Below are 22,476 nucleotides of genomic sequence, written 5' to 3' on the forward strand. Positions count from 1 at the left end.
GTCCGCGCGATCCGTCGATATGACGCTATTACACTGAGATGACAAAAGTCATGGATGGCGAAATGCACGTACACAGATGGAGATAGTATCACGTACACAAGACGTAAAAGGGCACTGCATTGGCGGAGCAGTCATTTGTACTCGGGTGATTCATGTGAACAGGTTTCCAACGTGTTTATGGCTCTACGACGGCAATTAACAGACTTTGAATGCGGAATGGTAGTTGGAGCTAAATGGGTGAAATGGCTCTGAACACTATGGGACTTAACATCTGAGGTCATCAGTCCCCTAGAAATTAGAACTACTTAAACCTAACAAACATAAGGAGATCACCAACATCCATGCCCGAGGCAGGACTCGAACCTGTGACCGTAGCGGTCGCGCGGATCCAGACTGAAGCGCCTAGAACCGCTCGGTCACACCGACCGGCGGTTGGAGCTAGACACATGGGACATTCCATTTTGGAAATAATTGGGAAATTCAGTATTCCGAGATCTACAGTTTCAAGAGTGTGCCAAGAATACAAAATTTCAGGCATTACCTCTCACCACAAACAACGCAGTGGCCAATGGCCTTCACTTAACGATCGCGAGCAGCGGCGTTTGTGTAGATTTGTCAGTGCTAACAGACATGCAACATTGCGTGAAAAAACCGCAGAAATAATGCGGGACGTACGGCGAACATATCCGTTAGGACAGTGCGTTAATGGGCCATGGCAGCAGACGACCAACGCTAGTGCCTTTGCTAACAGCACGACATCGCCTGCAGCGCCCGTGCTGAACTCGTGAACATATCGGTTGGACCCTAAACGACTGGAAAACCGTGGCCTGGCTGATGGTAGGGTTCGAGTATGGCGCAGACTTCGTGAAACCCAAGATATCAACGAAAGCACTGTGCAAGCTGGTGGTGGCTCCATAATGGTGTGGGCTGTGTTTACGTGGAATGGGTTGGGTCCTCTGGTTATGTTCGGCTATCTGGAGACCATTTGCAGAGCTATTCAAGGACTTCATCTTCCCAAACAACTATGGAATTTATATGGATGACAATGCGCCATGTCACCGGGCCCAATTGTTCACGATTGGTTTGAAGCACGTTCCGGACAATCCGATCGAATGATTTGGCTAGCCAGATCGCCCGACTTCAATCCCATCGAACACTTATGGGACACAATCTAAAGGTCAGATCGTGCACAAAATTCTCTACGGGCAACACTTTCGCAATTATGGACGGCTATAGAGGCAGCATGGCTCAGTATATCTAAAGGGGACTTCCAACGACTTGATGAGTCCATGCCACGACAAGTTGCTGCTCTACGCCGGGTAAAAGGAGATCCGACACGATATTAGGAGGTATCTCTTAACTTTTGTCACCCCAGTGTACAGGGTGAGGCGCTTAAAACCGGACGAGTTTCAGTTTAATTTGAATTCCCCGCCTTATCGTAGTACCTCCAGAGGTCGCGATTGGTGTTCTTGAAAACTGTAGGCATCTAGTAAACAGTCAAAACCTCAAAATGGCTGAAATATTACGTACAAGTGCAGAGTACAAACGAAGAGCCGCCATTATCGAAAGTCTTTAAGCTGGGCGTTCGCCCACTGAAATAGTTCGATTCTTCAGGTACCTGAGATCAAGTGTTTGCTATATTGTGGCCACGTATAATGCTTCGGAGAAGTCTGGGGAAGGTTCCGCTAATTCGGCGAGGAAACCTCATTCGACGAAACGCGTGTCACGAACTGCGGCAGCCATCGAAAAGGCTCAGGCGGTGATTTCCGAGGACCCGGGGCAATCACTGAGGAAATTGGCGTTAGTGCTGAATGTCAGCGAATGAACAATGAGTCAGATGGCAGAGGAGGACCTCATACGAACCATTTAGTCCAAAACAGAGTCGCGGATAACTTTGACACGTTCTGGTAAAAGGTGTTCTGGCTCCCTAATAGCCGGGATTTGAACCCCGTCGACTACTATGTTCGGAGCATAGTCGAAATACACTGAAGAGTCAAAGAAACTGGTACACCTGTCCAATATCGTGTAGGACCCCCGCGAGTACACGAAACTGCTGCAACACGACGTGACATGGAGTCGACTAATGTCTGAAGTAGTGCTGGAGGGAATTGACACCATGTATCCTGCAGGGCTCTCCATAAATCAGTAAGAGTACGAGAGGGTGAAGATCTCTTCTGAACAGCACGTTGCAAGGCATCCCAGATACGATCAATAATGTTCATGTCTGGGGAGTCTGGTGGCCAGCGGAAGTGTTTAAACTCAGAAGAGTGTTCCTGGAGCAACTCTGTAGCAATTCTGGAGGTGTGAGGTGTCGCATTGTCCTGCTGGAATTGTCCAATTCCGTCGGAATGCACAATGGACATAAATGAATGCAGGTGACCAGACATGATGCTTACGTAAGTGTCAACTGTCAGAGTCTTATCTAGACGTATCAGGCGTCTCATATCACTCCAACTCCACTGGCCCCATACCGTTACAGAGCATCCACAGCTTGAACAGTCCCCTGCTGACATGCAGGGTCCATGGATTCACGAGGTTGTCTCCACAACCGTACACGTCCATCCGCTCGATATATTTTGAAACTAGACTCGTCCGATCAGGCAACATGGTCCCAGTCGCCAACAATCCAATGTCGGTGTTGACAGGCTCAGGGAGGCGTAAAGCTTTGTGTCGTGCAGTCATGAAGGGTGCACGAGTCGGCTTTCGGCTCCGCAAGCCCTTATAGATGTTTCGTTGAATGGTTCGCACGCTGACGCACTGAAATCTGCAGCCGTTTGCGGAAGGGTTGCACTAACGTCAAGTTGAACGATTCTCTTCAGTCGTCGTTGGTCCTGTTCTTGCAGGATCTTTTTCCGGCCGCAACGATGTCGGAGATTTGGTGTTTGACCGGATTCCTGATATTCACGGTACAGTCGTGAAATGGTCGTACGGGAAAGTACCCACATCATCGCTACCTCGGAGATTCAAAATGGTTCAAATGGCTCTGAGCACTATGGGACTTAACATCTGTGGTCATCAGTCCCCTAGAACTTAGAACTACTTAAACCTAACTAACCTAAGGACATCACACACATCCATGCCTGAAGCAGGATTCGAACCTACGACCGTAGCGGTCACGCGGTTCCAGACTGAAGCGCCTAGAACCGCACGGCCACACCGGCCGGCCTACCTCGGAGATGCTGTGTCCCATCGCCCGTGCGCCGACTATAACACCACGTTCAAACCCGCTTAAATCTTGATAACCTGCCATTGTAGCAGCAGTAACCGATCTAACAACTGCGCCAGACAATTGTTTTCTTATATAGGCGCTGTCGACCGCAGCGCCGCATTTTGCCTGTTTAGATATCTCGGTATTTGAATACGCACGCCTGTACCAGTTTCTTTGGCGTTTCAGTGTAGTTAATTTTTCGGATTGTTGGACTTATTGATTGGTCAGGCTGGAGGTTCACCCGACAATTGGGGGGTGGGGGTAAGGGCGGAAAGACAGTGACATCTCAGCATCTCTCTGCAACGCCTGGAAGAATCTCTACCAAAACTGGAACATAAATTACTTGCCGTGTGGAAAATATGATGTGACTGTAAGACACCCCTAGCACTCCTATAGCTCAGGGTTTGGGTTGAAAAGTCGTTATATAAAAACATAACTCAGGAACGCCGCGAGCAATTTTAATGGAATCTAGTGTATACACGAGTCATTATTTGAATAAAATGATGTGGACATAAGATGCCCCTACTACCGCTAGGAGTGGGTAAGGATGAGAAGGCGTAACATGTAGAAACGTCAGGAAAGGATCTATTGACATTTATTTCCTGCAATTGGTTGACTTGCAATACTTCGAAGGTATGAAGCACTTACGATGTTCAGTGCATCAACCACAATGTGAGAATGGGCTTTTCAGCGAGACAATAACTTTATCAGCGTGTTTCGAGGCCAAAGATCATGCCACATGCCACAAGACAATCAGTTACTGGCAAAATTAAAAATTTCTTCGGAGTTGAGATGAAACTGCAGGGAGAAATTCGTCGGAGATACAGAGAAGTATGGAAGCAAATACGTGTGAAATATGATAAATATATGTGAAGTATATACAGAGCGAACCACAATTCCATAGACAAACTTTCATAGGTTGTTGTGGGATACTTTCTGTATTTAGGAATGAGGGACCGACGGTCCCTGACAGCTTGTTACAGAGTAAAAATGTAATTATGATTTATTCGGGTTGTTACTGTTACGGTCGCAGATTCGAATCCTGCCTCGGGCATGGATGTGTGTGATGTCCTTAGGTTAGTTAGGTTTAAGTAGTTCTAAGTTCTAGGGGACTGATGACGTCAGATGTTAAGTTCCATAACGCTCAGAGCAATTTGAACCATATTCGATTTGTTACCGCAATCATCCTTGTTTCTGTGAGAATACCTTCACAACAGTGAAGAAGCGTGTAATACGCAATAACGGAAACGTACAACGCACAACACAGCGCAAAGAAAAAACCCTGAGATGCAAAAGTATTTTGATGCGGTTGCCTCCGGTGCGGGTTCTCGGCTGGCAAAGTGTCGCTGAACGGCTTTTCCATTGCATTCATAGAATAAGTACATGAGCTGCATGTCGGCCAATTATTCACTAGTAAAACTACCCATAGTGCTGCTGCGTATCACTGTTAACACACGACTGTCACTACCGGACGACAACAACCTAAAAAGAGCCGAGCGTCGCTGAATACAAACCTGAGGACAACGAGTTAAAGTTGGCACTGCCGTTGTCAAGGGCAAGTACCACAAACGAATAGAAACGAGACACACAGCACATACTGTCCACATTTACATTGTTGTACACTGTTTTCACTGTGGTACAGATAGAAAGCTGACTGAAGGAAGAAACCAAACGAAAAGCAACAATTCTGTAACGAGGTGCCAGAGAGCGTGAGTCCCTTATACCAAAATACTCAAAATACTGAAGCACCTCTGTAAGTTAGTCGGTAGAGTTCTGGTTCACCATGTACATGTCTATGAAAACGAGGGGCGTTCGATGAGTAACGCAACACTTCTTTTTCTGAAAGCAGGTTGGTTTTATTCAGGATTCCAACACACCATATTATTCCGCACTCTTTTGGCTACAAAACCCTATTTTCCAACATAATCTCCGTTCAAAGTGACGGCCTTACGCCATCTTACTTGGAGGACCCGTACTCCCGCATAATACCACTCTACTGGTCGACGTTGGAGCCAATGTCTCGCTGCTTCAATAACCTCACCATCATGTACGTACTCCCTCCCGCGGAAGGCATCCTTTATTGGGTCAAACTACTGGAGGTCGGAAGGTGCGAGATCCGGGCTATAGAGCGGATGAGGAAGAGCACTACAGTGAAGTTTTGAGAGCTCTTCTCGCGTGCACGGACTTGTGTGAGACCTTGCGTTGTCGTGGAGAAGGGGAAACTCGTTTGCATTATGGTGGCGAGGAAGGCGCTGAAGTCGTTTCTTCAGTTTCCGGATGGTAGTACACCACATTACAGAATTGATCGTTGGAGCATGAGAGAGCCGCGCGGGATTAGCCGAGCGGTCTCAGGCGCTGCAGTCATGGACTGTGCGGCTGGTCCGGCGGAGGTTCGAGTCCTCCCTCGGGCATGGGTGTGTATGTTTGTCCGTAGGGTAATTTAGGTTAAGTAGTGTGTAAGCTTAGGGACTGATGACCTTAGCAGCTAAGTCCCATAAGATTTCACACACATTTTTTGAACCATGAGAGAGGACATGAAACAGAATACCTTCTTCAAAGCCCCAGAAGACCGTCACTGTGACTTTACCGGCTGAGGGTGCGGTTTTGAACTTTGTTCTTCGGACGACAGTTGGTATGGCACCACTCCATGGATAGGTATTTGTTTCGAGTTCGAAATGGTGAACCACGTTTCGTCGACTGTGACGATGTTCGACAAAAAATTCTCACGATCAGCCGAGTAAAGCGCAAGCAGCTCCGCACAAATGGTCTATCGTTTCTGTTTATGGCTGTTTCCTGCGGGCACACACTGAGTACCCCAACTGGTGGACGAGTGTGTCAGCACTACCAGGAGAGACGTCCAGTTGAGCAGCGAGGTGTCTTAGTGTGATCCGTCGATCACCTCGGATGGGAGTGTCCGCACGTTCCAAATTTGCAAGAGTCACAGCTGTGTCCGACCGGCTGGCGCACCCAAGACCGGACAGGTTTGCGCGACCTCAATGATTCAAAGTGATTTCGTTCTCTGCCAGGTCTCCATAGACATTTTGCAAGTGCCCATGAATATCTGCGATGCTCTGGTTTTCCGTCAAAAGGAACTCAATTACAGCTCTCTGCTTGGAACACTCTTCCGTTAATAGCTTTATTCATCCGTAGATCTCTTATTACAAGGAAATAGGACATGTCAAAGTATTTACAAATTTAGATCAATTTAAAATAAGGTAATTCGTATACACATATATTTACAGACTTCTAGTTAGAGACAATCGTTAGATTTACTCCTGCTATACAATACTTTTTTTACAAATAACTTATTAAATAAAGTAATGCCACGTTGTTCACTCATATCTCACTATCAGTCACTGCACACACTATACACACATTGTTTCATAACACTACACTCACTACACACACACACACACACACACACACCCACACACCCACCCACCTACACACACACACACACACACACACACACACACACACACACACACACACTGGTGACATCTGGGCCATTTTCTGTACCGCAACTTCCCATTTGCTATCCTGAAAAACTGAGTCAGCATCCCTCCATAATGAGTGAGATGTTGAGCTCAGAAAGAGGAAGAGGTGTTAGTATTGTGCTATGCATAGCTTGGCGGTACATATTTGTAAAAAAAAGAAGGAAAAAACATAAAGTGAAGGTGTGATGTTCAATGTTGGATATTTTATAATCATAATTATTATTATTTATTTGTATAACATTTTTTATCAAACCCCTACTCTGTTTTAGCTAAGTAATCCTTCAATGTATAAAATGTAGTGCATAACAAGTAATTTTTAGCTGCCTTTTTAAATAAGTGTATTTTTGCAATTTCTTTAATCTATTTTGGTAATTTATTGTACAGTTTTATTCTCTGGTAGAAAATGCTGTTTTGAGTTTTATGTTTATTTTTTCTCGGTAAATGTAAGTTGAGTCTGTCTCTTGTTGCATGGTCATGGACAGAGCTGTTTGTGCAGTAATTACCAATGTTATTTTTGATGTGTACAACTGACTGGTAAATGTATTCACACGGAGCAGTTAAAATCGCCAGTATTCTCAACAGATCTTTACAATGAGCTCGACTAGTATTTTTGGTTATTATTCTTATGGCTCTTTTTTGGAGCCTGAAAATTGTGTTCATATTTTGTGTATTTGTTCCCCCCCCCCCCCCCCCCCCCAAAAAAAAATGCCATAGCTAAGAACTAAGTGTACATATGTATAATATGTAACTAAAAGACACTGCATGTTACACACTGACGATAGGATTGATGATAGGATGATTGGAACTTCATGAAACTATATGGGCTGAAGCAGGAATATTCCACTATGTCACACAACAAATTTCGCACTTTTTCAACCGAAATTGGCAGAGAAAAGAATGTGTTGCATTGCTTATGGCAGGCTCATCCAAGAATTGCGCCCGCGGGCGCAAGGCAGTGTAGTTCAGCGCCCTGTCCGCGACCGTGTGTCGCTAGTGTCGGCATAGGAACTGCGGAGCGAGTGAGACCACACAATACTGCGTTGCGATGGACTGTCCTGCAGTCAGATCCAACGTAAACAAAGTAACAGAGGAAGCGCACCTCTGTAAAAGAGGTCGATGAGCGGTAAGACAAGCAAACCATTTACTGTTTACGTAACAACTAGTGTTCGTGTGGCAGAATTACTACGCAAAGCTTTAGAAAACAATATCCAAAACAAGAATCGAAGAACATCTTAGTTGTTTTCTGACCCACAGATTCATTCTATTCGTACTGCACATGCACACTCGTCATTATGTACAATAGGCGTCTTCTGAAAAATATATCAGTTTCTTAAATGAACTAGAGTCATAAATATTCTATTTAAGAAATAATTTTATGTAAGGGATATAGAGTCTCATTCTTACTGTTAGCAGTTACAAGTAAATATTTTTTGTTATACTTCGGGCTACATCTTTTTGTATACCTTTTCAGAGTTTAGAAATCGGATCCTTAGTTTGCTGCTTTGCACGTAATAATTTTAACCGACAAAGTTTGAGTACTTATTAAAAAAATAGAATTAAGGTTATGAATCTCTTTAATTCTTACAGTCAACATTGTGAAAGAAGACAATTACGTACGAAGCGCGCGTACAGCGGCATGGCGAGGCTCGGCGGTCCGCACGGCCAGCTAAGCGACACGGCTCGGCCACTACAACAACAAACGAATTCACCCGGGGCGCTGGCCGCGGGCGATCGCGGGCGCTAGCGCCCCAGGGGCACAGTCTGGATGAGCCTGGCTTATGGAATGCCTCTCGTATATGTGACATGCGTACGCGGACGGAACCCTGGGCGAAAAGCTAGTGCATAATAAAAGGCTTACAATTATGCGCATTTGGCCTACACTTAAGCGTGTTTCTTTCTTTCTTTCTAAATTTATGTGAGGGAGTTAGTCGTGAGCCACGATGGAACCTGCTGTGGTGGTGGCAGACTGCGTGCCTCGCCAGCTGTGGCGGGCGGCGTGGCCACCGAGCAGCCAGCAACGCTCGCCGCTGCCCCCGCGCGACCCCCGTGACGTCACGAGCGGGTGCCGCGCTCCGGCATAAAGCGTGGCGGCGCGCAGTGCGGCCGCAGACATGGACGCGGGCGCTGCAGCCGCCGACACCGCCACGGGCCGCCCGGCGCCGCCGCCGCCGCCGCGGCCGCTGCTGCTGCGACTGCTGCTGGTCGCGCTGCTCCTCTCTGGTGAGTCGAGGTTTGCGGGCAGGCGGTCAAAGTCGTCGTCTGCATAAAAAATTCCGGATAAGTGCGAGTAGGAGTCGGGCTCCGCGGTTTCGGTACAAACGTGCCTATGTATACACATCTTTCATGCATCCCGGGAATCGCGAATTTCGACGATTTTTGCCAGTTGTCGATATCGATAGTGGCAAGATGTACGCCTGTTACTGAGAAAAAAGCGTCTTAACAAACGGAGAGACAGATAGTCGAAAAACAAATGACAAAAAAATATTTTTTTCGCGTGATGTAATTACAATTTTCGGTTTCTTTCTTTTGTTTACACTGTGAATCCATACCTTTTGGCAAATGTCGTGTTCCTACGTCAATAGGCAGTATCCTGTAAATTGTAATGAGTGACACGTCTGTTTGTGTGGCCATCCACCGCAGCAAGAATATAAATACTTGTTTTGCAAATCAAACTGCCTTTTCTTGCTGCTATTAATTTTATTTAATCCATATGCGTTTCGCCTTCTGCTGTTTTAAGGCATCATCAGTGGGATCTGTAATGATACAGTTTTGATAGTTATAGATTATCAAACAGTTCACTTCGCGATTTTTTGTAAAAAATGTAATTACTTACGAATTACAGCAGAAGGCGAAACGCGTATGGATTAAATAAAATAAATAGCTGCAGGAAAAGGCAGTTTGATTTGCAAAACAAGTATTTGATGAGTGAGTTTGCTAGTATAAGATACGTGGCGTACGCTGACAAGCCAAAACATTATGACCATTTCCCACCGCGAGGTTGGATGTCGCCTGGTGGCTTTGCGGGAACGTGGCACGGCAAAGAAAGTATGTAAGTGGATCGAAGACGGACGGGAAATCATTTTTACGACGACAGGGTCCCAGATGGGGAAATTGACTGACGTAAGCGACTTTGACAAAGGTGATATTATTATTATCACCCAGAGCCTGTGAAGGAGTATCTCTAAAACGGCGTCGCTGGTCGAATGTTCACGTGCTACAGTAGTGAGCATCTATGGAAAGTGGTAGGACGACAGTGAAACTACCACTGGAAAATAAGTGGTCGGACGCCCACGACTCTTCACAGAAGGTGGCATTAGGAGGCTTGCATGCTCTGTAAAGCAGGTTGGGTGGGGTTGTGTGGCATCTCTGCCAGTGCTGGTGCACGCACTAGTGCTTCGAAGCACACGGTTCATTGTTGAACATGGTGCTCCGCAGCAGACAACCGCAGCGTGTTCGCATGTTGGCCCAACGACGTCGTCAGTTGCGATTGAAGCGGACAAGGGATCGTCGAGATTGGGCCGTGAGCTTATGGGAACGTATCGCCTCGTCGGATGAATCACGTTTTTCCTACACCAGGTTCACGGTCGTTTCCACAAAAGGTGTCATCCACGCGAACGGCGGTTCGAAATGCGCATCGCGCTAAGGACGCAGGCTGGTGGGAGCAGTGTTGTGCTGTGGGAGGCATTCTGCTGCGCTCGCATGGGACCCGTGGTAGTAATCGAAGAGACGCTGACAGCGGTGGACTATCTGCACCCCTCCACGCTTGATGTCTTCTCTGCCGAAGATGTCATCTTCCAGCAGCATGATTATCCGTGTCTCAGCGCCTGAAGCGTGCTACAGTGATTAAAGAATCACGACATTTTACTCGCGTTGATGTCTTGGCCACCAAATTCGCTTGATGTGGATCCAATGGAACGCATTAGGTTCGCTATTAGGCGCCATCACCACGTACACAAATCAGCGGCCCGCTGTTTAAGGAAATTACATGAGATGTGCGTGGACATCTGGTGCGTCATACCTCCACAAACATACCATTAAACTATCGAATCCATGATACGCAGAATCGGTGACGTATTGCGTTCCAAAGATGGACCAACAAGTTACTAAGCAGTGGTCATAAAGTTTTGGCTCGCCAGTGTAAATGGCCGTATGTTTTAGTTTCATAAGCTTAAATTTTGTACACCGACAAGAAATCGTAGACCTCAGTACGCGGCATAAATTTCAAGTGAGAAAAATAGTTCTTAAGGGTCGGATAGACCGACAGACAAAGGGAAGGACAACAAAGAGATCTCGAACTTCAAAAAATGCGGGTAACAAGTAGTTCTAACCGTGTGACTGGCTGGACTTCCACAATGTCGAAGCGCGCAGTACGAAACACAGCTCGCTTCATTTATACACGACATTTTGCAAACAATAGATGTGAGTAAACTCGTAGACTTCGTCTTCGTAGATTTCCGTAAGGCATTCAGTCCTGTGCCATATCGCGACCAGTAATCAAGATACAACCGCACGGAGTATCATAGCAGATCTTTCATTGACTCGAGAAATATTTGATTAACAGAAATCGGTACGGTATACTAGACGGCAAATGTTCCACACGAAAGAAATCAATATCGGGTGTATCCAAAGAAGGCGTAATAGGGCTCCCGCTATTCTAAACATACGTAAACGACTTATTAGACAGGATCAGCAGCACTGTAAGACTGTTCGGTGACGATACTGTTGTGTACAGGGAAGTATCGTCACTGGGCGATCGTCAGGAGTTGCAGAAAGGCGTACACAAAATTTCCACTTGGTTCAATGAATGGCTGCTCTCCTTAAATGTGGATAAAGGTAAGATAATGCCTATAAGGAATGGAAAGGACCAGATAGTATTCGATTACAAGATTAATGGTGAGCGTATTGAGCAGGTTACATCTTGCGAGTATTTAGTGGTAATACTAAAAACCAGTATGAAATAGGACGATCACGTAAAGAATCAACGTAAGGAAAGGCGAATGGAAGACTTAGATTTGCTGGAAGAGTTCTGCAAAATGCTATGCATCTTGAAAGCACCCCCTGCACAATAACACACTACCGTCTTAGTATTTAAAAATAAGTATGCAAGATAATTCGCTTTTGAATTTAAATGTTGAAGTAAACATTAATAGTTCATAACACCTTCTAGCCTCAAAGCTGTTATGACGTATTTTATTTTCACGGGTAAAATGGTCGTTTAAAAATTAATCTCGAATTAAATTTCATATTCATCTTTCAGCGATGTTCTCCGCAAATAAACGCCGCGTTGTTTACCGATGGATGGCTTGAAATTAATACGAATGGAAACATTTAGTTGGTTCTTAATTGACCTTTATTTTTGTACGCGCCTTGGTCGACTTCGGTAGCATATCCGCACAAAAGTAAGTTAAAATCAAGCAAAGTCACATTTTCAACATAATAGGAGGCCACATTCATAAAAAGTTTTACATTTATACACCAAACGCGAGCGCAAAGAACTAACGGCTATGCAAAGAACTAGGGAACTCCCTCTATCTAATGCGAACTAAAAGCTGTAATATGGCACACTTTTTACAAGAATTTATAAATTATGGGTAAGTACCAGAACCTTAGAGATACCGTGTCATTTAGAATATTTTTGTTACATCCAGTTTCTTCACAAATATCAATTTAATTGCTATATATGTTTTGTTGTGTAGAAAAATCAAATGGCTAAAACAGTGACAAGAGTTGTTTTAAGCACTTTTTACAATTTTATGTTCGGAAATTCCGGAAAGGGTACGAATTTTCGTTAGCATATTTCATTTATTTGACTTTACTTCAAATAAACATATTTTTAAAGAAGTCAACTACATTTTCATAACGAAAAGTTACGTATTTAACTAATGCCTAATAAATTGTGGTGTTGAACGATTTAAATACAATCTCATGACAGCGCAGGATTTGATGACATTACCTAAACAAATTAAATGATGGAAAGTTTCAGTGTTTTTGTCGTGTATTTATCTACAAAATTATCTCCTCTCTTATACATCTCCATTTTGACGTGACATTAATAGGATGACCAAATTTGTGGAATATTATTTTTACGTGTTATGACTGGCAGGGATGTTATCATTAACCATAAACAGTAAATAAAATTATTGTTGTTGTATATGCTCCAATGTATCATGCACTTCAACGAAAGACATATATTGTACCTAACAAAACTGAAACGTTATCAAACACTTCAGAACCAGAGGTGGTATCGATGCTCTCCATTTAGTAAGCTGTCCTAAACATTGTTACATTTCTTGTAAAGGAAAACACATGTAACAAGCTAGTACGACCGGTTGTAGAAGATTGTTCCAGTCGTTGGAGCCCTTAGCAAGTAGGAACAACAAAAAACTTGGAACGAATTCAAAGACGTGCTGATGTGATCGTTACAGGATGATACAGCTCATATAAGTTTAGCAGAAATTCCCGGGAAACTGAGATGAGAATACTTGGAAGAAATACAACGTAGTCTTCTCTAAACCCTGTTGGGCAAACATTTTAGACCCTGTATTTACAGACGACTGTGCTACCATCACGCTGTCAACCATCGTATATCTTGCTCAGGGATCGTGAGAACAAAGGCATTCATTCCTCCCTCGTTCAGTGCACATATGGAACAAGAAATAAAATCGATAACAATAAAACGATGTGCGCTCCAATATGCACTGTACCGTGGCGACTTTCGGAACATACAAGGTGATTCAGCTGTACCTACCTATGGCTTTAAGCAACCTGCAACGCCTTAAAAAAGCACCTGTAAGATTTTCATATTCTCTCGTTCACTAGCCGCAAGCTATTAGCCCTACAGAAAAATAAGCAAGACCGGTTTTTTTAAGAAATTTAACTTAGTTATATTTTGTACAGGGATATGTTAGTGCTGGAGGCCATGGTTTTCGAGTTATTCATGAAGAAAAGCTTGTTTGAAGGTCACTTTGTTCTTGAATAGCTCGAATAGTTTGCACGTAGTTAGTGAGAGAATAAGAGAATCTCGCACGTGGTTTTTGAAGGCATTGCGTGTTAAATATAACCCATAGACAGGGACAGTTGAATCGTACTTTGTATATAGATGCTTTGGATAAAACTGGCTGTTACAGCAGTTCAGCACCAACCGACCTGTGCTGCGGTTGACAGCTATAGCGGTTTTGAGATGTGCGCTTCTCATCGTTTTGCTATGATCACTTATGACGTCACTTTGACTGCAGCGTAATTATCGGATTTTTGTCACATTCGTCGTTATATACCAAATACATGGATTTTTACTGTGTAGTAAATAACTGTGGCTAGTTCGATGTCAGTGATTTTGGTAAGCTACCACCAAATTTTGTTGTTTACTGTAAATCGAACAGATGGTGATTCAATGCACAGCACATGATTTTGCTGACAGTTTAATGTTGCACTCCTGCAAAAGTGGACTATACTTTGTAGTTTGCTGTAAATCCAACACTTGACATTTCCGTGTATACCCTTTGATTTCTGTCCATTCTGAGTCATTACGCTTTGCTGTAGGTATGTGGTATTGTGATATATTGCAGTAAGTCGTGGAAATATCGTAAATAAATACTTATTAAAGTCTTTCAGAACCAATAGAAAGACTGGAACAGAAACAAATCTGAGAACAGTGGAACAGACGGAAGTATTGAATACCTAGCGCGCTGTAGGTAACTTTACACAAATTTAATCAAAGATTAAAAAAGTAACGAGTTAAAATTATGGCAGAGAGGCATCATTCCAGAGATATCAAAAGTGTACGCTCAAGCGTTCTTACAAGCAGAGCCCCAAACGTCCATCAACAATTCAACTTTTGCTCGGCAGTACTACTTGCTAGCGTATATTTCACCTTATACGTGGCATTACGCAAGCGAACGCATATTTGTCTGTAATAATTTATCTGAGGCTTTACACACTAAACTAGATCTTCAGTCCTGTTTCTCAAACCTGCGAAATTTCCGCAGAGTTAGTATTTCTTCAGTTTATTCACTGTAGCGCAAGAATTCAATCCGTTAGCATAGTCACCCACGTAAGTATCACGTCCGTCCCTCTGTATTTTTTTCGCCGCCGCCTTGCTCAACTGTAACGTTTTGCAAAACATTTCTGTCTTTTTTTTGTGTACCTGTCACCAGTCTTCCGCTTCGTCCTCAATAACTTTACTGGCATTAACAGTTAGCCGTAGCGCTCATCAACGAAGACATTTCCGCGATTAATTTTTATGCTTACACAGCTCATGACAAGTTGCATTTTTTTCATCCGAACCTTTGGTGTTAACTGATAATGAATTCAAGTTCGTTGCTGTTACAGCCAGTACTACAGTCTGCTTCATCTATTAATAATTTCATAGAAATGTAGTCTCTTTCTAAGAGTTGTTGCACAATTGAGGCTATTTTCCCAATAAATGACACGTTGACAGTCATCTCAACTACATAAAAGATACGAGCTATAGAATTCAAATACCAGCCACTGAAAATATGCAATGTTTAAATAACTTTATTGTCCATGATAATGACGGGTTTCGAATTGACACATTATTTTTAGGTAGCTATACATCTATGAAATCAGTTTGAATTTACAGACATGTCTTGTAACATTTTGTTATCATAGTGCCGTACAGTGAATAATTTTGTTTCGTAATTAAAGTTGGAAATGAAAATGAAGCTCAATGCTCCTCACAAGAAAATATATTACAGTAAATCTATGATTGATGCGCTTCATTATAGCCGTCTTAGGCTTTGCGACTCTCTCTGTTAATGTGTAACACTGACAGGCACTAGGTTTATGCGAATCATTTATTATAACACTTCCCTGCTTCGTGAACACGATCACAAAATGCTTCGGTTTAAATATTAAGCAGATACCATATCGTATAATAAATTAATATCACGACTCAAAAAGAGTCTGCATGTGAGTAATACAATGATGAAACAGTGCAAAGTGCTCACAGTGTTAACTCGAGGTGTGTCAGGTACAGGCAGACGAAGAAGACAATATAACCCATGAAATATGGGTTTTTAAACTCCGCCTTCTGCAAAGCACGATGCGTTTCTTTTTCTATTTACACAAACACGTTTTGATACGTATTTGTGATCTTGCATGTATCTCGATTTATTACTGTAAAAATATAAATGTTTATCGCTGTTTCTTATTTTAGGTCTACACGTGTATTTTTTATTTTGTTATGACTGCTCACCTGGAAGTACACTAACTGCGAAAGTGGAATTGTACAAGTCGACTTGTTTTTATGTCTTTTTATGGTTCGATAGCATGCGATTTGCAGAGTAGTCGAAATAAAGTGCTTAGAGAAACATTAATTTTGAAATACTTTTTCGAAAGGGCTACTGTTGCATATCCTGTACTTAAGTTTTCCATTCGTCTGCGTAGCTTTGATGTGTTTTTTTCCTTTTTCTGTCCTAATTACATGCACTAGTTTCACGTTTTCACGCGTCACTTTCGTCTGTCGTCACATCTTTTCTTAGATAAAAACGTGATTTCTACAACTCTGGCTTGTGTTTTCTCTTCTCTTGTAATTATATACCTTATTTTTCGCACTTTCTTTGACATCAGTTTGACATGTTGTCACACATTTTTTTTACATAGGAACTAGATTTGGGACGACACTTACGTTGTCATACACTTCGAGAGACGCTATGTTTTGTGGCCGCTCATTTCTTCATGGTTTTTCTCCTGTCCAGTGTGACGCTAGTTGTACATGTTTGGTGCGACTTTCTTCAGAGGTTCTGCTGAGGGAAAAATTTATTTGATTTGTATGTGTGTGTGTGTGTGTGTGTGTGTGTGTGTGTGTGTGTGTGTGTGTGTATGAGTGAGAGAGAAAGAGAGAGAGAGAGAGAGAGAGAGAGAGAGAGAGAGAGAGAGAGAAGGGGAGAGGTGGTTGAGAGGCGGGTGTTTTTGGATAATCCACGGTGTTTGATACACCGTATCTCAGTACCACAAGTCAAAGTGGTAATACCACCACCACCTAGACAGAAATACACATCCCGTTTCAGCGACATTGGTAGCTTAGTTCCGAGAACTGTGCTCACTTTGCGCAGAGCATGCCGCATAAGTTTCGTTCTTCTGTTTATTTCTTTTCTTGTCCATACAGTCGTAGTCTTCAACAGCTCTAGTCACAAAAACTCATTAACTATGAGTTATATGGCTTAATTTGTTCGATATTAGTTTCGATATGTAGATTATACTTCACTCTAGTCTTATTGTGTTTTCAAGTCTACTTTCAAACTTGCTTTATAAGTAAAAAGTTCTCGGGCTTACAGATGCGTCAAGTAGCTTAAATGCCACGAACTTTCCACCAAGTACCCCTTCACCATTGTCAGGTGCAGTGACAATGGCCAAAGGGGACTCGGTTGAAAGCGCGCGGCATTTTAGCCACTTGACGCGACTGAAAGCTCGAGAACTTTTTATTGAACGTAACCGCCGCGAGACAGCAGTTCTGCTCTGTTCTATTCATCTGTTGTTGACGTTTATCTGCGCTAGTGGCAATCAGTTCACAGTCATTAGCAGAACGAGATTAGGACACATATTTTCCACTTAGGTGTATGCCTTTTTTCTCCCAGATAAATGGTCTGAAAACTACCTACATGGCCGTTGAGAACTGTTTCGGTAATGTGGAATTCCGATGCCTGATTATTCTCTCAATATTGAATTTCCCTCTACCGTGATCAGTTCTCAGAGAAGCTGTAACATCATCGTGTATTCTCTGTATTACACCACTATAAGTTGAATCTATGCAGGGGATGTACCCGTCACAAATTCTGTTTAATTATCAATACTGATCTCCATATTTGCGATTCCCCCGAAGAAGAACCAGCGACTTTACACCGAATCAACAGATGATGCCATTTTTTTAGCGTGACTGCCTTCAGAGAACAGGTGACATTAATAACAGTAGTGTATGGATACAGAACACAATACCAGACAAAAAGAGTAAAACATTCAGAAGATAAGGTCGGACGCCGATGTAACTTCGTACATGTACGCATCATTGGTGGGTATGTAAATGATTACAGTATCAGTTCTCTGTGACACGTAGAACAGCCACTCAACTAGTGTCGTCACCAGACCTGGTAGAGTAGGTGTGTAAGGTGCCCGAACAGGGTCAGATGTTGAGTGATCACTGTTAAGTACACGGAGATGCCGCATACTCGTTTGAGGCAGCGTTATCATCAACTGACAGAGTTTGAAAGGGGACTCATAGTGGGTCATTGCTTTGTAGGCTGATCGAGTCGTACAGTACCTAGGTTTGTGGGGTATTGTGATGCGACAGTGGTCCGATGTTGGATTGCATCGGAACCTGAGGGAAAGCTTACTCGTCGGGAAGTTTCCGGTCGACCAAGTCTGTCCACCGCAAGCGAGGATCAACGTATCGTGCACTAAGTATGAGAAAGAAGACGAAGATTTCTCGTCAAATGAGTATGGGAAAATATCGACACCAGCTGGAAATTGTATAACAGGAGAAGGATTCGTTATGAATAGTGATAGGGTTATTCTCATCAGAATCGACAGCAAACCAACATCGACAGTGATAGTTCAGCTATACATGTCGATGTCGCAGGCAGAAGATGAAGAGACAGGGAAAGTGTATGAGGATATTGAAGGGGTAATTCAGTACGTAAATGGAGATGAAAATCTAATAGTTATGGGGGATTGGAATGTGGCTGTAGGGAAAGGAGCAGAAGAATCGGAGAATATGGGCTTGGTAATAGAAATGGGAGAAGAGAGAGACTAATTGAACTCTTCAATAAATTTCAGATGGTAATAGCAAGTATTCTGTTAAAGAATCGCTAAAGGAGGAGTGATACTTGGAAAAGGCGGGAGATTCAGGAAGATTTCAGTTAGATTACGTCATGGTCAGACAGAGATTCCGAAATCAGAGATTGGATTGTAAGGCGTAGCCAGGGGCAGATATGGACACAGATCACAATTTAGTAGCGATGAAGCGTATTCTGAAGTTCAAAAGACTAGTCACGAAGAATGAATGGGCAAAGAAGTGGGATACAGAAGTACTAAGGAATGAAGTGGTAAGCTTGAAGTTCTCTGAGGCTTTAGATATTGCAATAATGAACAGCTTAGTAGGCAGTTCAGTTGAAGAGGACTGGACGTCTCTAAAAAGGGCAATCACATAAGTTGGAGAGGAAAACGTGGGTACAAGGAAGGTAACTGCGAAGAAACCTCGGGTTACCAGAAGAAATACTTCAGTTGATCGACGAAATAAAGAAGTAAAAAATGTTTAGGGAAATTCAGGAATACAGAAATAAAAGTCGCTTAGGGATGAAATAAATCGGAAGTGTAGAGAAGCTGCATGAAAAATGTGAAGAAATTGAGAAAGAAGTGATTGGCGGAAGGACCTACGCGCATATAAAAAAGTCAAAACAACCTTGGGTGATATTAAATGCAAGGGTGGTAATGTTAAGAGTGCAATGGGAATTTCACTGTTAAATGCAGAGGAGAAAGCGGATAGGTGGAAAGAATACAGTGAAGGCCTCTACGAGGGGGAAGATTTGCCTGATGACGTGACAGAAGAGGGAACAGGAGTCGATAGGGAAGAGTTAGGGGATCTAGTATTAGAATCAGAATTTGGAAGAGGTTTATAAGACTTAAAATCAAATAAGGCAGAAGGGATAGATAACATTCCATCGGAATTTCTAAAATCGTTAAATGAAGTGGCAACAATCAGTTATCCACACTGGTGTCTAGAGCGTATGAGACTGACGCTATACCATCAGACTATCGGAAAAACATCATCCACACAATTCCCAAGATTGCAAGAGCCAACGAGTGCGAGAATTATCGCAAAATCACCTTAACAGCTCATGCACACAAGTCTCAGAATATATACAGAAGAATGGGAAAGAAATTGAGGATCTGTTATATAACGATCCGTTTGGCTTTGGAAAAGATAAAGGCACCAGTGAGGCAGTTCTGACGTTGCGGTTGATAATGGAAGCAAGATTGAAGAAAAATCGAGATACGTTCATAGGATTTGTCGACCTGCAAAAAGCATTCGACAAGATTAAATGGTGCAAGATGTTCGAAATTCTGAGAAAAATAGGGGTAAGCTATAGGAAATGATGGGTAATATACAATATGTACAAGAACCAAGAGCGAGTAATAAGATTGGACGACCAAGAATGAAGTGCACGGATTGAGAAGGGTTTAAGACACGGATATAGTCTTTCGCCTCTACTGTTCAATCCGTACATCGAAGAAGCAGTGGTGTAAATTAAAGAAAGGTTCATGAGTGGGACTGAAATTCAAGGAGAAGGAATATCAGTGATACGATTCGCTGATGACGTTGCTATCCTGAGTAAAAGTGAAGAAGAATTACAAGAACTACTGAACGGAATGAACAGTCTGAGTACAGAAAGATGGAAGTAATGAGAAGTAGCAGAGATCAGAACAGTGAGAAACTTAACATCATAATTGGTGGTCACGAAGTACATGAATTTAAGGAGTTCTGCTACCTAGGCACAAAATAAACCTTGATGGACGGAGCAATTAGGTCTTAAAAATAGATTACCACTGGCAAAAAGGGCAATCCTTGCCAAGAGATGTCTACTAGTATCAAATATAGGTCTTAATTTGACGAAGAAATTTCTGAGAATATATGTGTGGAGCACAGTGTTATATGGCAGTGAGACATGGACTGTGGGGAAACTGGAACAGGAGGGAATAGAAGCAATTTGAGGTGTGGTGGTACAGAAGAATGTTGAAAATTAGGTGGGATGATAAAGTAAAGAATAAGGAAATACTTCGCAGAATCGGTAATGGGTAATACTGACAAGAAGAAGGGACGGGATGCTAGGATATCCGTTAACACATCACGGAATAATTTCCATTGTACTAGAGAGAGCTTTAGAGGGTTGATACTGTAGAGGAAGACAGAGATTGGGACACATTCAGTAAATAACTGAGGACGTAGGTTGTAAGTGCTGCTTTGAGATGAAAAGAATCGCATAATAGTGGGATTCGTGGCGGGCCGCACCAAACCAGTAAAAAGCCTGTTGACTCAAAAAAAGCTCTTCACATCTGGGCCTGCTACCTGAGAACTATTAATGGACTCCTTGCAACATACGGTGTCATCCCGCGCCTTTGGTTGGACACTAGTAGCAGTCGGACTAAGGAATTACCTCACATGCGTAAATTGCCACTAACACTACAGCACAAACAGCTACATCTGGAGTGGTACCGGGAAGCATGGGCTGCTATTGAATGGTGGCGCATTGTGTTAGCGATGAATAACCTTTCTGCACCATCTCGGATGACCATCGTCGGTGAGTACATCGGCGACCTGGGGAGGGCTCCCATTCTTCCTATGTTATGGAGAGGCACAGCGATGCTGGTCATGGTGTGGACAGTCAACAGGTCACGGCTGGCAGTGGTTGAGAGAAGTCTGATGGCATAGCGGTACATCACTGGCAGCCTGCGTACTCATGCGGCGGTATCACTGTGCTACTCGTGATTATCAACGGGACAGTGCTCATCCACGCATGACACATGTCTCCAAGAACAGTTTGCGTGCTGATGAGGTACTCCCGGGCCAGCAAGGTCCCCAGATCTGCTCCCCCGATAGAACGCGTGTGGGACAAGCTAGGAAATCAATTACATCCAGGATATCAAGGGCTACTTACGACAGCTGTGGGTCAGCTTGCCTCAGAAGATGACACAATGGTCTTAGGGAACAATTCCCAAACGAATCAGTGCATGCATTCAGCCCAGCGGTGGCGTAACGTCATAGTGATGAGTGCGTCCACACTGCTGAGTTCTAGGTAATTTGACTCGAATTTTGTAACCACTGCAATAACATTACATACTTGCTCAACCCGTGAAGTTTCATTCCGTTTCGTCCTCCTCCTCCTCCTCCTCCTCCTCCTCGTCCTCTTCCTCTTCTGGTTGCTTCACTGTTACGGTCGGGCAGTGCAGTCCTCCAGAGACGTGTGTTCGTCTGTGCTCGCGCTCTCGTACATCCGCGGCTGGCTGCTTCTAATTACTTCCGGCTAGTTCGTGCAGATAATCCACAACGCCTGCTGTAAATGGACAGCACCTTCAAGTCATAACTGAGAATCTCTGATCGCCTGATACCCTGACACGGCAGGCGACAACCGTGTCATTCTGTACGCCTGTCGTCGAAATAATTTTCAAATACGCAACAATAAATACAGGAAAGATATTGTTAGTTCATACATTGAAGTGCCAAAGAAACTGGTAAAGGCATACGGCGCTGCGGTCGACAACGCCTATATAAGACAAAAAGTGTCTGGTGGAGTTGTTAAATCGGTTACTGCTGCTACAATGGCAAGTTATCAAGATTTAAGTGAGCTGGAACGTGGTGTTACACTCGGAGCACGAGCGATGGGACACAGCAGCTACAAGGTAGCGATGAAGTGGGGATTTTCCCGTACGACAATTTCACGAGCGTGTACAGCTCGCCGCTCGTGGTCTCGCTTCCCAAACACAGGATCCCTCTAACCACCAATCTAATGTCGAAGTAGCTCAATATTAATCCAATCAGCTCATATGTAAATACCGCACTGGGTGCTGAGAAATCAGGTCTATTACACATCAGCTAGTGTGGCTATTTTACATATCAGCTAGTATGGCAGGCCTCAACCAGTTAACTAAATGTAGAGCAACATCATACTTTTCCACTGCCATGCGCTTTCATTTCTTTTTCTTCTTGAGTAGCACATAACACACCTTTTTGTGACACTTTTCTTCTCAGCTGGGATTATG

General features: G+C 43.4%; 1 protein-coding gene across 1 annotated transcript in view; it reads left to right on the forward strand.

Annotated features, from left to right (window-relative positions):
• Positions 1 to 8,645: 8,645 nt before the first annotated feature.
• LOC124775765 (limbic system-associated membrane protein-like) overlaps positions 8,646 to 22,476 on the forward strand; it is a 242,770-nt gene continuing 228,939 nt past the window's right edge. The window contains exons 1-2 of the mRNA XM_047250597.1: positions 8,646 to 8,763; positions 8,887 to 8,925. Coding sequence (XP_047106553.1) covers positions 8,646 to 8,763; positions 8,887 to 8,925 — 157 coding nt within the window. The remainder of the gene's footprint in view (positions 8,764 to 8,886; positions 8,926 to 22,476) is intronic.

This window comes from Schistocerca piceifrons, chromosome 2 (assembly GCF_021461385.2).
Source record: "Schistocerca piceifrons isolate TAMUIC-IGC-003096 chromosome 2, iqSchPice1.1, whole genome shotgun sequence".
NCBI lineage: Eukaryota > Metazoa > Arthropoda > Insecta > Orthoptera > Acrididae > Schistocerca > Schistocerca piceifrons.